General features: G+C 23.7%; 1 protein-coding gene across 1 annotated transcript in view; it reads left to right on the forward strand.

The window, feature by feature from the left end:
* The window catches only part of LOC122505727, a 29586-nt gene extending 13620 nt beyond the window's left edge, over positions 1–15966 (forward strand). Inside the window, exon 7 of the mRNA XM_043617533.1 lies at positions 14278–15966. Within this exon, the coding sequence (XP_043473468.1) occupies positions 14278–14333 (56 nt within the window). The 3' untranslated portion in view covers positions 14334–15966. The remainder of the gene's footprint in view (positions 1–14277) is intronic.
* The last annotated feature ends 282 nt before the right edge of the window (positions 15967–16248 follow it).

The following is a 16248-nucleotide window of genomic DNA, read 5'->3' on the forward strand; positions in this document are numbered from 1 at the left end:
TTTATATTTGCAGAGCGAAGATATTTTCTCGATAAAATTTATATTTGCAAAGACTTTTTTCAATTAACAATTTTTTACTGGGAAAAATTTTCATCGAAGATTTTTTATCAGCAAACATTTATATTTGCAAGGATGTTTGACTGTAAAAATAATTGCTAAAGTCTTTTAATTGGGAAAATTTTTTTTGTATTCTAAATTATTTTCTAGGTTCAGATACTGTTATTGACAATATTTTTTCATTAGTAATAATTTTTTATTCTCAAATAATTTTCATGGGTAAAGATTTGTTAACGATTTTTTTATTGTCAAATAGTTTTTATTGGTGAAGATAACTTTTTACTGATAAATGCTCTTTATATTTACAAAATTTTTGTTTTTAGTAAACGAAGATTAATTGGCAAAAATTATTAATTAACAAGAATTTCTGAATATCAAAATTTTTTCCTTTCTAACATTTTTTGCATAAAAAATTGGTAAATATTTTTTATTTCAAACATTTTTTACAGTCAACAATTTTTTATTATCAAAGATTTTTTTGGTAAAAAAGACATTTTATTGTCAGAAATTTTTGATTAACAAAAGTTTTTGAATATTAAACATTTTTTCTCTGTCGAAAATTTTTTCCTGGTAAAAAAATTTTGATTTCCAAAAAATCAAAAAAATGTTGACCTTTTCTTTACAGTCAACAATTTTTCATTGGCAAGAAATTTTAATTATCTAAGATTTTTTACTGGTAAAACATTTTTATTGGTAAAGATTCTTTTCGTAACAAAGATATTTTATTGTCAGAAATTTTTTATTAATAAGAATTTTTGAATATATAAAAAATTTCTTCGTGGTTAAAAATTTTTATTTTAGTAACAATTTCTTTAGTGAGAAAGATTTTTTTGATTTTTAGAATTTTCGTTTAATAAGAATTTTTTAATATCAAACATTTCTTCCTGGTAAAAAATTTTAATTTTCTAACAAACATTTTTTGATTTTCCAAATTTTTGATTAATATAAGATTTTTTTAATATAAAAAATTTCTTCCTTGTAAAAAATTTTCATTTTGGTAAATATTTATTTAGTAAACAAAGCTTTCTTGATTTTCAGAATTTGTTGATTAAGAAAGATTTTTAAAAATGAAAACATTTCTCCTGTCAAAAATTTTTCACTGGTTAATATTTTTGATTTTCATAAGTTTTTTTATTATAAAAAATTTTATTACCATCAAGAAACTTTTTATTAACAAGAATTGTTGAATGTCATAGATTTTCTCCGGTCGAAAATTTTTCACTTGGTAAATATTTTTTATCTACAAACATTTTTTTTACTGTCAAAAATTTCTTTTCAAGGAAATCTGAAATTTTTTGCTAGTAAAAAATTGTTATTGATAAAGATTTTTACTGGTAGATTTTTTATTATCGAATGGTTTTTATTATTGATAATAATATATTATTTTTATTATTTGAAATAAATTGTGACTATTTTTTCTCTCTTTTAATTATTTTTTTTCTAATAAGGTCAATTATTTTGCAAAAGTGATAAAAATTTTTTTATTTTCCAAATTTTTTTTATTTTTATCTCAAAAATTGGAATAAAATCAATAAATTTTTATTATAAAATTCTAGAAATTTGGAAATTATTAAAATTTAACGAACACAAAATTAGAAATTAATAAAAAAATATTTCTAACCTTTTTAATTTTAAGTGTTATTCAAAATTCTTTGAATGTTTTATAAACAATATTTGATCGATTTTAAGAAAATATTTTTACTAAATGAAAAATCAAGTGTGTCTACTTATATTCTTATCAAGAGAAATCTTTGCTTTTATACAAGTAGACAGCTTTTTGGTGTTTTTAATTTAATAATTCCTCTATTTTCCAAAATAAAGTTTCTATTTTAATTAATAAATTTTTCTTTTTTAAAAATTCATTTTACCAAAAAAAAAAGGGGAAAAAATATAAAAAGAGAAAATTTAGTTATTCGAGAACTGAATTTTAAATAAAATGGAAATTTTTCTGAACTGCCGATAAAAAAAGGCCTTCCGTCGTTAAAAATGACGGACATGTCGGGACCCCGTGTGATCGTTTCGCGAGACACGATACAATCGTTTCACGTTGCGGCGATAATAAAAAATAAAAAAATAAAAAAAAAGTAGACGGATTTGCTTGAAGCTGTACAGTTGGATATTGCTCACGCACTGTAAGCACACACACATTTATAACGCAACGCGTTCAAATCGCAGGCTGTAATGTACCAAGAACTAGTGTAAGAATCATTTTTCCATTCGTTCATATCTCAAATGCAAAAAAAAAACGAAAATTGAAATTCCGAATAAAAAATGATTCTTATAAAATCGAAGGTGATACTGGAATGCTCCTAATAGAGGAAAATGTCTCTTTCTCATTCTTTCTTTTTCCAATATTCTTTCTAATACAAAAGAAAATCTAGCGGGCATTTCACTTTTCATCTTTGATATATAATATTATTTTTAAGACATTTTTTTAGGCCAGCGTTTTTGCGGTAGTTGTGCGCACATGTGAGTTTTTAACTTTTTTACAATAATTAAATACTTGATAGCGTTGAAAACAAAAAAAAAAAAAAAAAAAGAGGATCGCGATCCAGCCAGAGGAAGAGAAATAATCGTATTTTGAGCAACTTTTAGGTGGCTAGAAAACAAATAATAACACAAACATGTCCAGAATCGAAAGTTTAGTTTTTAGGCAAATTCAAATTTCGCTGGGAAAGGATTTTTAGAAAAATACATAATAATAATTAAAGAATAAAAAAACAAATGACAAACGGGATTTTGTCAAAGTCCTGTGCGGTGAGATAGTTGAAAATTAAAAATAGGGGAATATCGCTGGGTGTAGGTATTTTGTTTTTTTGGGGGAGGGAAAAATTTTTGTTGTTGTCCAGCTAAAGCGTGCAGTGCTTTTTGAGTGCTTTGAAAGAAACTTTCCTTCGGCATTTTGCAGATACTGAATACTGTATATTGTAACTGTGATAACTTTCATGCCAACACTTTTAACTATATTTAAAGTCTATTTAACAAAAAGAGTAAAAAAAAACGAAAAAAAAAATGAAGAATCTACCTTTTAACCATTTTAATCTAAATGTTGAATCTTTTTTTTTCTCGGTACGCGCTCCGCTTATACAGGAAGCTGTTCGTGCTCTATGTTTAGATGTACTTAAAAATCGGGCATGGTCAGGATTTTCGATCTTCGGAGACGTACCTTTTTCAATATATATATAAATAATAATAATAATGATAAATGTCGTTTCATTTAATTATTTTTTTTTCTTTTGTAACACACGCGCACATGGAAAAAAGTACGGTATTTTTTTTCTCTTTTTAATATTACGCACACTCCATATTTCCTCCCTGCACGCGCAAAAAAAAACAACTTTTTAATAACTTATCCTGCGATCATGCCCGCACTCGAGGAAAAACAAATAGTAACATTAATACATCGTAAATTCAAGGCCTATAGATACGTTAAATATTTAGCGAGATGTTATTAAAAGAAAATAATAAGAATAATAAAGTAGGTACGAGTAGTCAAGACAAATGTAGATGTTGAAGATTTGTTAGCTGTCTGTTAGTCAAAACGTGTGTTTGTTTTATGTCGTCGCGATTATAATACATTGGTTCGGTAGAATTTTTCTTTTTTGTTTCTGATTCGAAAATTTTTTTATGGGGTTTTCTCGACTTGGCGAAATTGCAAGAAAAAATACTTTTAAGAAAATTTGATGGTAAAGGAGATTTTTGAATTTTAATTCATTTAATTGATCAATTAACGAAATTTTTATTTATAGTCAAAAAATGATTTCGACTACAATTAGTATGTTAGGAGAATTTTTTTGGCTTTATTTTGAAATTCGATTGGAATTTTCACTTCAAAATTTTTTATTCCAACAAAAAAATGAATGACAATTTCATTTTAGACAAAATTTTTTGACATTTTTTTCATTTCGATTAAAAATTACTCTGAATTTTTTTTTCTTTTTTTTTAAACAATAAAATAAATTAATCCCAATTTTGTTGTCAGAGAAAATTTTTGGCTCTATTTTTATTTCGATTGAAAGTTACTTTGAAAATTTGTTTCTTTAATTAAACAAAAAAAAGTAATTAAAATTTACTTCTCTGCGAAACTTTTTGGATTGAAAATTACATTAAAAATTTTTTTATTTAAACAAAAAAATTAATGGAAATTTCGTTTTTAGAGAAATTCTTTGTCATTTCTTAATTCTATGGAAAATTACTTCATAATTTCTTTTATTTAAACACACAAATTAATCAAAATTTCGTTTAGAGAAATTTTTTGTCATTTCCTTTTTTTTCCATTAAAAATTACTTAAAAAATTTTTTATTTAAATACAATTAATTAAAAAAAACAAAGAAATTAATTAAGGAAAATTTTATTTTCAGAGAGTTTTTGTCATTTTTTCTAATTTTAATTGAAAATTAGTTAAAGAAATTTTTTTTTATTTAGACAAAAATATTAGTCAAAATTTCGATTTCAGAGAGTTTTGCCTCTTTTTTTCTTCTTCCATTCAAAAATTAGAAAGTTAAAGTCAATTTTTTCTATTTACAGATTTAAACGAAAAAATTTAATTAAAATTTAGTTCTTAGAGAAATTTTTTGGCAGTTTTTTTTATTTCAATTGAAAATTACTTAAAAATATTTTTATTTTAACAATAAAATTAATCAAAATTTCATTCTCAGAGAGTTTTTTGGCACTTCTTTTATTTTGATTAAAAATTACTTCAAAAAAATTTTTTTCTTACTAAAGTAAAGAAATTAATATAAATTTCATTTTCACAGAAATTTTTGTCATTTTTTTCGACATTTTTTTTTTTTTTAAAGAGGACAAAAATTAATTTACAACTAAAGTGTTTTATTGAAATTAATTTTGAAAATTGATTTTTGATTGCGTTGTAATTTTTTACGTGGATGAAATTATACAATGAATAATTTTTTTACAATTTACAATTTTTATTGTCACTTCTCAGAGAAAATTATTTTACCTTAATTTTAAATCTTTTTTGGATTTCAATTTTTTTCTCTAAAAAAGCTCGTTTTTGAACATTTTATTCTCTCCTTTTCGATTATATTGGTAAAATTTCACTTTTAGGAAAGTAATTCAGGAAATAAAAATTACTAATCAAAAGTGTAAAGAAAAGTTGAAAATAAAAATAAAAATTGAAAATTGAAAATTGAGAGAATGTCGAGGTCGGTCCGATTTTTCCGATTTAAACTCAGTGTAAAAATCGCATCGACTTTGACATTTCTTTAAAAAAAAATTTCCTCTCCACAAAATTTTTCATTTCGTCAAAAAATTTTCGCATCAGAGGCAAAAACAAAAAAAGAAAAACCGACCAATTTCGCGTAAATTTGTGGATAAACTAGAGGCAAACAAAGTTTAGAAGAGAATATAGTTACCGCGTACCAGATAGACCATGGGGATTATAAAATAATATAATTGAGGTAATCAAGATGGCAAAAAAAGTAAATAAATAAAATAAAAATCATTAGACGTTTAGAGTTTTGTCTAAGTAGGTACGTGTTCGACAATCCTATTTTAATTGCATGTGATATTATACTATATTAACGAGTACATATGCGAATATATGCCCGATGTGAAAGGTATGAGAACGACATCAAGTATAAATATAAGCGATTGATAAATTAATATCGAGGACACAAATTTTTTGATTGTGTGCGAATGTTTCCTGATTAAAAGAAAAAAAACGGCGAGAAAGAAAGAAATATTACGTTGAGCCAACGAGTGCTAAAAAGAAAACACGATTTAAGAAAAAAAAAAGTGTGAAATGAATTTCGAAATGACCAATATTTAAAAAGAAAAAAAAAAGCTTTTCGCGATTCGCCAAGCGAATATCGAATTATTATAGAAAAAAATATATTACTTACCTATTAATAAACGTAAATAGGAAAATACTACCAAAAAAAAGAGAGAAAGAAAAAAAACGTATTATAGTCAAAATTAGTATTTTGACAAGTATTGACACGTATTTAAAAAGTTTCAAAAAAAAAAAAAACCCCAAAAAATCAACTTTTTAGAAAATATCGTGTTTAATACATTTAAAAATTATTACCGAGTATTTATTTCTAATTGTCGGAATAAATGTTTCTTTTTCACAGTTCCGCTAGCATTTTATGCTTCTTTGAACCAATATCGCGATATAATATTAAAAATAAATGGAATGGTATTTATTGTTGCTGTTATGTAAAATGTAATAAAAATTCAAATAACGAAAAAAAATAATAATGTAGGTATGTTTGATGTTTAAAAACAAAAAAAATCTAACGTACTTCGGTGTTCCTTTTTAAACGCTTCGATGTTTGGTGAGAAAAAACCTCTTTTCTATATACAATATTTAACAAAAAGAAAATGCAAAAAAAAAATAAATAATTGTATAAAGTCGGAATATTTCACCGTTAATCTGTAGCGTTTTCGTGACTGACATATTTAAAATACACAAAAAGAAAAAAATACTATACTAAAAAGCCTAGAATTCAAAATGATATATAATAACTATATAAATATTAGATTTCATACCGAAAATAAGAAAAAAAAATAACGATTCTATAACTGTACCTCGTGTCGAAAAATCATCGAAAGATTGCTTATATTCGTACGTTATTATAAATATGATAAAGAAAGAAAAAAAAGAAGAATTTAGTAATTTGCGAAACGTAATTGCGTTTTACGTACCGTGCACACTCGTTTGTGTATGACGCATATGTATGTAGAATGCATATTAAATATACCTAAAAAGTTCGCTCGATTGACCGAAAATCAGTTGCATTTCACGAAATGGAAAATTTTTTTAAGGCCTATTTTGATTTACATTAATATTATTAATTAATGTAATATTAGAAAATTGAATTTTTACAATTGGATTCGATCCGTTTCGTTGAAATCTTTTTGTATATCGATTTTACTTTTTGATTAGAATTATTATTTAATTATTAAAAATTATTTAATAATTAATTAATAAATAATAATAACACGTTAGAAAAACCAAGATAAATCTTCAAATATTGGACTGATTTTTCATTGACTTAATTAATAGACAAAATTTTTATTTATTGAAAGAAAAAGATTTCGATTGGAATTTTTACTTCAAAATTTCCTTATTTAAAGAAAAAAATTAATGAAAATTTCATTTTAGAGAAATTTTTAGTCATTTTTATTTTCATTTTTATAGAAAATTTGTTTTTTTATTTAAACAAAAAAAGTAATTATAAATTTACTTCTTAGAGAAAATTTTTGGCACTATTTTTATTTCGATTGAAAATTTCATAAAAATTTTTTTATTCGAACAAAAGAAAATTAATGAAAATTTCAATTTCAGAGAAATTTTTGGTCATTTCTTTTTATTTTGATTGGAATTTCTCCTTTACAAAATCTTGGAAATTTTAATTAATTATTCAATAATAATTAATAATTGGTAACAAATTAATAATAATGACAAAAATCAAGAAAATTTGCCCAATTTTGAAAATTATTATTAAATAATAATTATTACTTGGCGATAATATAATAATTAATTAATGACTAATTATTACCAATAAAATAGTAATTATTCAATAATTATTAATTAGTAATAAATAAAATAATAATTAATATCAAAAAGTAAAAAAAAAATCTGCAAAATCATGGAAACTAAAAAATTTTCTCATATTTTTCATTTTTTAATCTTTTTGTTTTTGTTTTTCAGAAACTAGTAGAAATTTAATAAAAAACAAATCGAAGAAATAAAAGATAAAATTAAAAAAGAAAAAAACTAAAGAAATAACTGAATATACTTGTCGGTCAATTGGCGGCTTTGCCTTCCAAGGTAGTTGGTAAATACATACATATTATAGATGGCTCAATGTGAAAATTACAAGTCTGGTTAATAAGAGTACTAAATACTAATGTTATATACATTATTATTATTATATAAATATCCGAGAAAAACTTTTACGGGCTAGAGGTGAAAGAATAAACACAGAAACAAATGGGGTTTGAAGAAAATATTAACGTGTGAATGAGAAATGTGGATATTAAATAATAAATATAGAAAATTGAGAGTTGCAAAAGTCGATAGGACACAGATTTATTGAAATCTGTTTAACAAAAAGAAAAAATGAAAAAAAATAATAATTACAATGTAGCTACTTTGTGATGTGCGATACAATGCATAATTAATTGTGTACCAATTCCCCAAAAATGAAAATTTAATGGGTTTCGCAGATAAAGAAAAACACGTAAAAGAAAATACAATTCAATTAAGAAAAGATAGAGAGGAAAAGAAAAACGTTGAAACCGAGTGAGAGTGAATTTTTACGCTTGCATATCACACGCAGTTGGATGGCAGTGTCTCGATTATTCTTAAAAATAAATGAAAAAAAGTAAAGTTGAATATTTTGACGATCGTTGATCCAATCCTGGGGGAGTAATTACAGATTCAGATGATGAATTAAGGGAGATTTAATTCGTTCGTGTTTTTACCAAATTTGTCGACTAAATTTACCTCTCGGTATTTTTTTCACCCCAAATTTTTAATATTTATGAATAATATTAATTCATTTAATTATTTAATTATTTTAAAATTTACTTCTACGATTTTTGCCAATAATTTATTTAATACTAAAATTGGCTCATAAGTTTAATTAATTTAATGATTTAATTATAAAATCCAAAGAAAATGCATTAAAAGTTTCAATTTCAATTATTTAATTATACATTTTATCGATATTTATTTTTTTTTGTAATTTAAAAAATCAATTTACATAATAAATTACTTTAAATAAAGTAATTAAATAAATTAAATTACTTTTTTTATTTATTAAACTTTGTAGTGAATCAATTTATTGAGTAGTAAATTTCAAAGTTTGTAAATTTTTTCCAAATTAAAATCTCTCGAGTCATTAAAAAATTGTATCTTTAAAATCTAAATTAAAAATTAAATATTTTTTCTATTAAAATAAATAAAATAAAAAATAAGTAATTTTTATTTATTTTAATTAAAAATAAATAATAGATATATTCTAAAAAAAATTTTGAATGTTTGGTAAAAATTATCACTGAAATCAATTTTTTCTCCCTTTAGTACCATAAAACAGAAAAAATAAGGAAAAAAAGATCCATTTTTGAATAAAAATTAGAAAAAAATCCGTTTTGAAATAAAAGGAAAATGTTTTTGATTGTGATTGTATATTTGAATTATTAATAATAATAGAATGTAATACTGATTGATAATATAAAAATTAGTCGATAAATTGAGATTAAACTTAATGTAAATTGAGGACCAGAAATTCCGTAAATTTAATTCAATAAAAAAAAGAAGAATAAACAACAATTAACTAACAAATTCTGTTAGTGTCTCGCCTTATATCAAATTTTGCGTTCCTAATTGCTGCTAATGAATACAGGATTTTTACAAAATATATTATTAATTATCACCTAATCATCGATAAAAAGAAAAAACAATAGCGCGTAAGAATTTTTCCTTAAAAAAAAATTTTTTTTCTTTTTTTTTCTTTATTGAAAAAATGAAGTTTTTTAAAATATATAATACTAAAATAGCTTTTTGATGAATGTGAATAATTGTGAATTTATAATAAACGGAGCATGAAAATCGATATAATAAAATATAAATTTTAATAAGACCACTATTAGCGATTAAGGGATAAGATCAGATCAAAAGAAAGAGAGGAAAAAAAAATACGAGACACTGCACAACCGACCAGAGTACCTTATCTATTTATTTATTAATTATTAATATTAATAATAATGATAAAAAAAATAATAAATGTGCATTCGTATATGCACATACGCGTTCTTTACATGATTGTGTAATTTAATCTTCGCTTTTTACCGTTATACTATTATTATAGATAGGCGCAGAAAAATTAGAAGAAAAAAAAAACGAAAATATATATAAAATATCAAATCGAAACGATTTGATATTTTGAGAAATGAATTAATTTTTATTAATTACAATATTAACAAAAAGGGATTATATTATTACACGCGCAGACTGATAATAATCGGAATCGTATTAAAACATGAAAACTATATTTGCTTTTCGATAATTGGGCGTGGAATAGGGCGGGGTAAAAAAAATGAGTTTAGTGGAATAGTTAACTAATAATCGTTATGTTAGCATCGTCGTCGTCGTCGTCGAAAAAAAATTCCGAACAGGCGGAATTTTTTTCTTCTGAATTAAAAATTTTCGAATTCGTAAATAATTTGATAATTTTTAATTTAGGTGATAAATGGAATTATTGTATATATATATTTATATAGATAGATGTACTGAAAAAAAACGTGTTAACACAAAAAAGTGATTTAGTGAAAAGAAAAAAAAATATGCTCTCATCATCAAATTTTATGCAAAACAAAGAGATTTTGCATGTGATCCTATTTTTGTTCGTTTTCTAATGTGACTAGTTTTTATTAACTTCGTTGGTAGTTTAATAGTAAAATGATTAAAAAATATAGTCTTTTCTCTCTCTGTCTTGAAAAAATAAAATCGATTTTCATGTTTTTTTTATTTTTTTTAAAGTAAAAGAGAGGGAAATTATAGAAAAGCTCGTATGTCGTTGTTCGGTTTAAGGAGAAAAGATTTCTAATGTTTTAGAGGACTGTTTGGTGTGTCAACGTCAATTTTTAGGCGCACTTTTTTAATAATGAGAAAAAAAAGCGCAATAATGAAAAATATATAGATAGTAGTAGTTGATAAGTTTTATGATCGTCATTCGTTTTCCCGTAGGATAGTCGAGATGACGATCAGAAATCCTCGATGTTTCGATAGTTTTTGGCCTTCTCGCGGCGCGACGGACCTTGACATCATAGCCAAATTTTGTCCAGTTGTGTTCGATTCGGAAACGTCAAGATCTCTTTTTCGAAAAAAAAATAAATAAATAAAATAAAAATAAAAAAATGAAATTAAAAAAAGTATGAGTGAACATTTCTCAGGGATAAACGTGACAGTGTAACATATTCTGTCATTAATATCCGATTAGAATTACAAGACATTTATTTTTATTTTTTTTTGTTTGCTTTATTTGGTAATTTTTTTGGTGTTTCTCCGAATTTTCGTTGTTTGAAAAAAATGTTTTCTTTGAATAGGTTTTTTTACTGTCAAATATTTTTTCGATTTGTCGTTTCTTCAAAAATTGAGAAGGTTCATTAGTTGGAAAACTTCGAATTAATAATTTTATTTACGAAAGAAATAACTTCGAAATTGTTGGAATCGAAAAAATGTTTAGAGAAGCGCACAAGAAATTTTTTACCAAAAAAAAAAAAATAAATAAAAAACTATTCGTTGAAAAAATGGTTTTATATTCTATGGGAGATAAAAAAAAAGTTAATACGATATTTTTTTTCATTTCATTTAGTCGAATTTTGAATAATCTAATAATGCGAATATATCCGTTGAAAGGAGCGAGCGATGGACGTAAAAAAAAGAAAAAAACGCAGTAACGGAGAAAACTTAATTGCTCGATTTGTGGACCACTAGAACATTGTACAACGATTATCTTACAATAATATTTATCTTAAGGAAATCCAAGTAGAAAAAAAAAGAAAACGATATGCTTTATCGAGAGCAGGAATAGAAAAAAAAATGGGGAGAAATAGAAGAAAAAGAGATCTCGTCGAATCGTGCGACGATCTGACAAATTGTCAAGGTGCCGCAAATTTTTGAATTCATCAATAAAACGAGATTTGTCATTTTATTTGATCATTTTCGATAGAAAAAAAAATTTTTTTTTCTCTTATTTTATTTTTTCTGGTAAAATAAATTTTTATTTTCTTTTCTAAACAATTTTCTCAATTTAACTTCGAAATTAGAATAATTACAATTCTTTTAAAATTAACATTATTATCATTTTCTGCTTTTAAAGAAAATCAAATTTCGGAAATCAATTTTAGTGAAAAGAAATTTCTAGCCAATTACTTTTAGGTAAATAAAAAATATTCGGCTTAGTATTTTGGAAAAATAATGGAAAAAGTATTGCAAAAAATTCACTTGCAAAAATAATTTTGAAACTAGAAAAAATGTACGATTTAATTAATTAAATTAAATCGACGATAATGTCAATTTTGCATAATGAAAATACGAATTTATTAACATAAGATTTCTGAAAATTATTTCTAGTAAAATAGAAAAATATTGAATCTATTTAAAAAAAAATATGGAGTCAATAAATTTTAAATTTTATTTAAAAATATTTTCTATTTAAAAAAATATTTGAGTCAATATTTTGGACAAAAATTGAAAAAAAAATTATTGTACAAGTAATTTTTAAATTTGAAGAATTTGACGTTTTAATTAATCAATCAGTGATGTTAACAATTTTTCTATACATATTGAAAAAATCGAATTTATTAATGTTAGATATCAAAAATTATTTTTAGTTTAAATTGAGTGAATATTTTTTTTAAACAACTATTTGAGTCTCTATTTTGGAAAAATAATGTAAAAAATTTGTTTATAGAAATAATTTCGAAATCAGAATAATTCAACGATATATTTAATTAATTAACACTATTGTCAATTTTTTGTATTGAAAAAATCATAATTATTAACGCTGGTAATCAAAAATAATTTTTAGTAAAAAATATTTAGTTGAATATATTTTGAAAAAAAATAATTTTTTTGTAAAAATTATTTCTAATTATAACAATTTTTTAGTTTAAATTATAACAATTTTAAAAACATCTCAATTATTAATGCTAAAAGTAAAAAATAATTTTTATAAAAAAAGATATTGAGTCAAATATATTTCAATTTAATATAAAATTTAATTTTTACATTATTTATTTAAAATACTAATAGAAAAAATTTTGTTTGGAAAAATAATTTTAAAAAATAGTTTTTTTCAGAAAAAAAAAGAATTTTTTTGTAACGAAAGAGAAATGAATTTTTGTAGGAGAAAATAAAAAAGAATTTTTTGTCAGAAAAGAAAATTTTTTTTTTGCAAGAAAATGAAAACAATAAATGGCGGATCTTGTTGAATTTTTGATGTGTATATCTTGCCTCCGGCATTATTCTGACAAGACTTAGCTAGATTTCTTTCTTGAATAATAGAACTTTCTTATCGAATAACAAAAAAAATAATAATAATACCTAAAAAAAAGAAATAAGTCCGTAGTCTTTAGATTTTTGTGACGTACTAAACAAAAAAAGCGTGTCGAAGCCTAGATTACACTATAGTTATTCTTTAGATAAAATGCTTATTACGATTTTATAGAAGTAAAATTCGCGCAATTTCGACCGGATGCTGCAAAGAAAAAAAAATACAAAATTGCACATCTCAAACATAGTACGCGTAATTGAAAAAACTAGATAAAAAAAAATAGATACTTGACGTTTAGATATTATAGTAGATAAACAAATGTTTTTTTTCGATGAAATTTTTCAATGTTTCTGAATATGGACCTAAAAAGAAAAAAAAGAATGATGATAATAATAATCAATTACAAAAGGCAAACAAATCAACTTTATAAAAAAAAGAAATGAAATCACGATTATCATACTAGAATTTACTTATTTGAATTTTGAATAATTTATCAATTTTTTTGTTAAGTATCAGAAATCATTTTTTTTTTCTAGAAATTTAGTTCGAGAATAATTAATAATTTTCATTACTTCGTGAGAAAAAAAAGGGAGCTTGTGGACTTTATAGGAAATAAAAAATGAGGTATTATTGCTTTATATGACTTCCGAAAAATTTTCTCCGTGACAAAGACTTTTTTTTGGGACCGGGGGGTGTGGAAGTGGAGGTCGAGAGTGCCGTCGTTGTCGTGAAATTAATTTCTTTGCGACATATAGAAATTTTTTTAGCGAAAAAATGACTTTCTTGAGGGTGCTGCTGTAGTCAATATTTTAGGGGATAGTTTTTCGTTTCTTTCTCTTTTTTGCCAGTGGAATCGTTGCTATATTATATAATCCAACGTTTTATCGTCGCTATGAATAAATATATATTATTATTATAAAAAAATAAATATATATATAATTGTTGAGAATTAGTCAAGGATGTTTAGTTACCGTTATAAAAAAAAATGAAATCAATTTTCAATGGCTAGTTTAGTCTCTCGTCATTTCTTCTTTTTCTTCTTTAATTGTATTTATATCGCTTTCATAGATCGCACGAGATTGTGTGAAAAATATTATTTTTGACGCTAAATAGGGAAAAATAATTAGTTTTGAAGAAATTAATATATTTTTTGTTCTGGAAGGAATTAATACATTTTTTTTGTTCTAGAAAAAATAATTACCGTCATCATCGGAAAAGCACAAGGAAAAAAAAATTTATTGTGATTTGTATTTCGAGCTTTTTTTTATAATCTTGATACCAAGTGTGTGTATATATTGTTTTTTGGTGTAGGAGAGAGAACGCCAATAATGAATTTTGAAGAATATGATTTTTTTTTGACGAATTATGTAGATTAGTGTTTGATGATAATTTATTAAGAAACTGATTACTTGACTGCCAGAAAAAAAATACAAAAAAAAAGGGACAATCGATAAGTTTCCTCGTGCTTTAACCGTCGAATTCAAATTTGTATATTTGAAGAATAGAATTTTTTTTTTGAAAATTGTTCATAAGAGAATTTTAATTGAAAAAGAGAGAAATAAAAATATTCGGAGAAGTCGTCGCCTCTTCTCCGTCTTCCTTTTTCTTTTTTGTTTCGTAATATTAATAAAAAAAATAGCTTTATAGTTTTTATTTTTCAAGTACATAGTGCAATATTTTTAACTTCCACTAGTTGTTGACGTAGATTTATCGTTAAATTTCACGTCGTGCTTCTTATTAAGTGAATTTATTCTTCTGATATAATCAGTATTTTTGCCGCTTGTCTTTCCGAGTAGTAGCAAATAATTTCCTTTCGTGAGCATGTTTTATTTAAACTCCAAAAAAAGTTTTCAACTCTTAACGAATAAAGAAAAAAAATTAATTTTTATTTCAAAAAATTAATTTTTTAAAATAGACGAGAGTTTAAAGGAACGTGCTTCTCGATAAGAGAAAAAGTATATATTTAGTAAATTTTTCGGGTCTGACAAATGACACAATGTTTAAATAACAAAGAGGTCTTTTTTTATATATTTTCCGTTAATTGTGTTATATATACGTATCTACTAATTATTATATAAAAAAACAAAAAAAAGAAAATAATATATCACCGTAACGATAATAATATTAATATATAATATGTGTAAATGATATATATCATTAAATGGGCTGTGGTAGAAAAAACCTTTATATACTCCGATGTGTATCGAGTCGAAAATAAATTATTTCCTTAAAGCAAGAAGAAGAAAAATTCCGAATTAAAATTCGGAAATAAAAAAATGAACTTAGGGAAATAATTTATTTTCGGCACGAGACACATTTTTATTATATATATTATATCTTCAGAGCGCGACGACACTCACGTCTCACAATTTTGTCACACAACGACCACCGTGCACATATGGTACCTTATAATTATAAAAAAAGAATAATTAATTACATATTATAATTAGGGTCCGTTATTATATGTAATTGTCAACAAGAAAATAACGCTCTACCTATATTTATAATTGTGCCCACGGGCTCCAAATAACGATATATTGTATTAATTAATTAATATTATTATTATTTTATTTTTATTAAATTGTATACAAAATGCTTATTTTGAAAAAGGCTGTTAAAAAAAGAAAAATTGAAGAAATTCAAACGCCGACTGTAAAATTGAAATCGACGAGTTTGTCGATGTATTTGTTGTTTAATTCACGTCGCACATCCTGCGGTGACTGCTTCGAAGCGAACGCCTATATAATTAACTATATTGATGAAAAAAAACATCTTTTTTCATATTCCAAAGAAAAAAAATTCCGAGTTCAATGAATTAAATTTAAGGAATTAATTGATTAGTTTTAATTTTTAATTTAAAAAGAAAATATATGGAAAATGGATTTTATTTATTTGATTTTGTTATATAAGAATGGAAAATTGAATTTTTCACTTCGAGTTCAATTCGATTTGAAAGAAATATTTAAATTAATTAATTTTAATGAAACAAAATATTTATATGATTTCATTAATATTTTGTGCAGAAAAATTCATTTTCTATACAAAAGGAATCTTTTTATTTACTTAATTTTGTTATAAGAACGAAATTACTGTTAGTTTTCACTTCGAGTTCAATTTAATTAAAAAGGAAAATTTAAGTACATAAATTAATTTTAATTT

This window comes from Leptopilina heterotoma, unplaced genomic scaffold, assembly GCF_015476425.1.
Source record: "Leptopilina heterotoma isolate Lh14 unplaced genomic scaffold, ASM1547642v1 Lhet_365, whole genome shotgun sequence".
Classification (NCBI taxonomy): Eukaryota; Metazoa; Arthropoda; class Insecta; order Hymenoptera; family Figitidae; genus Leptopilina; species Leptopilina heterotoma.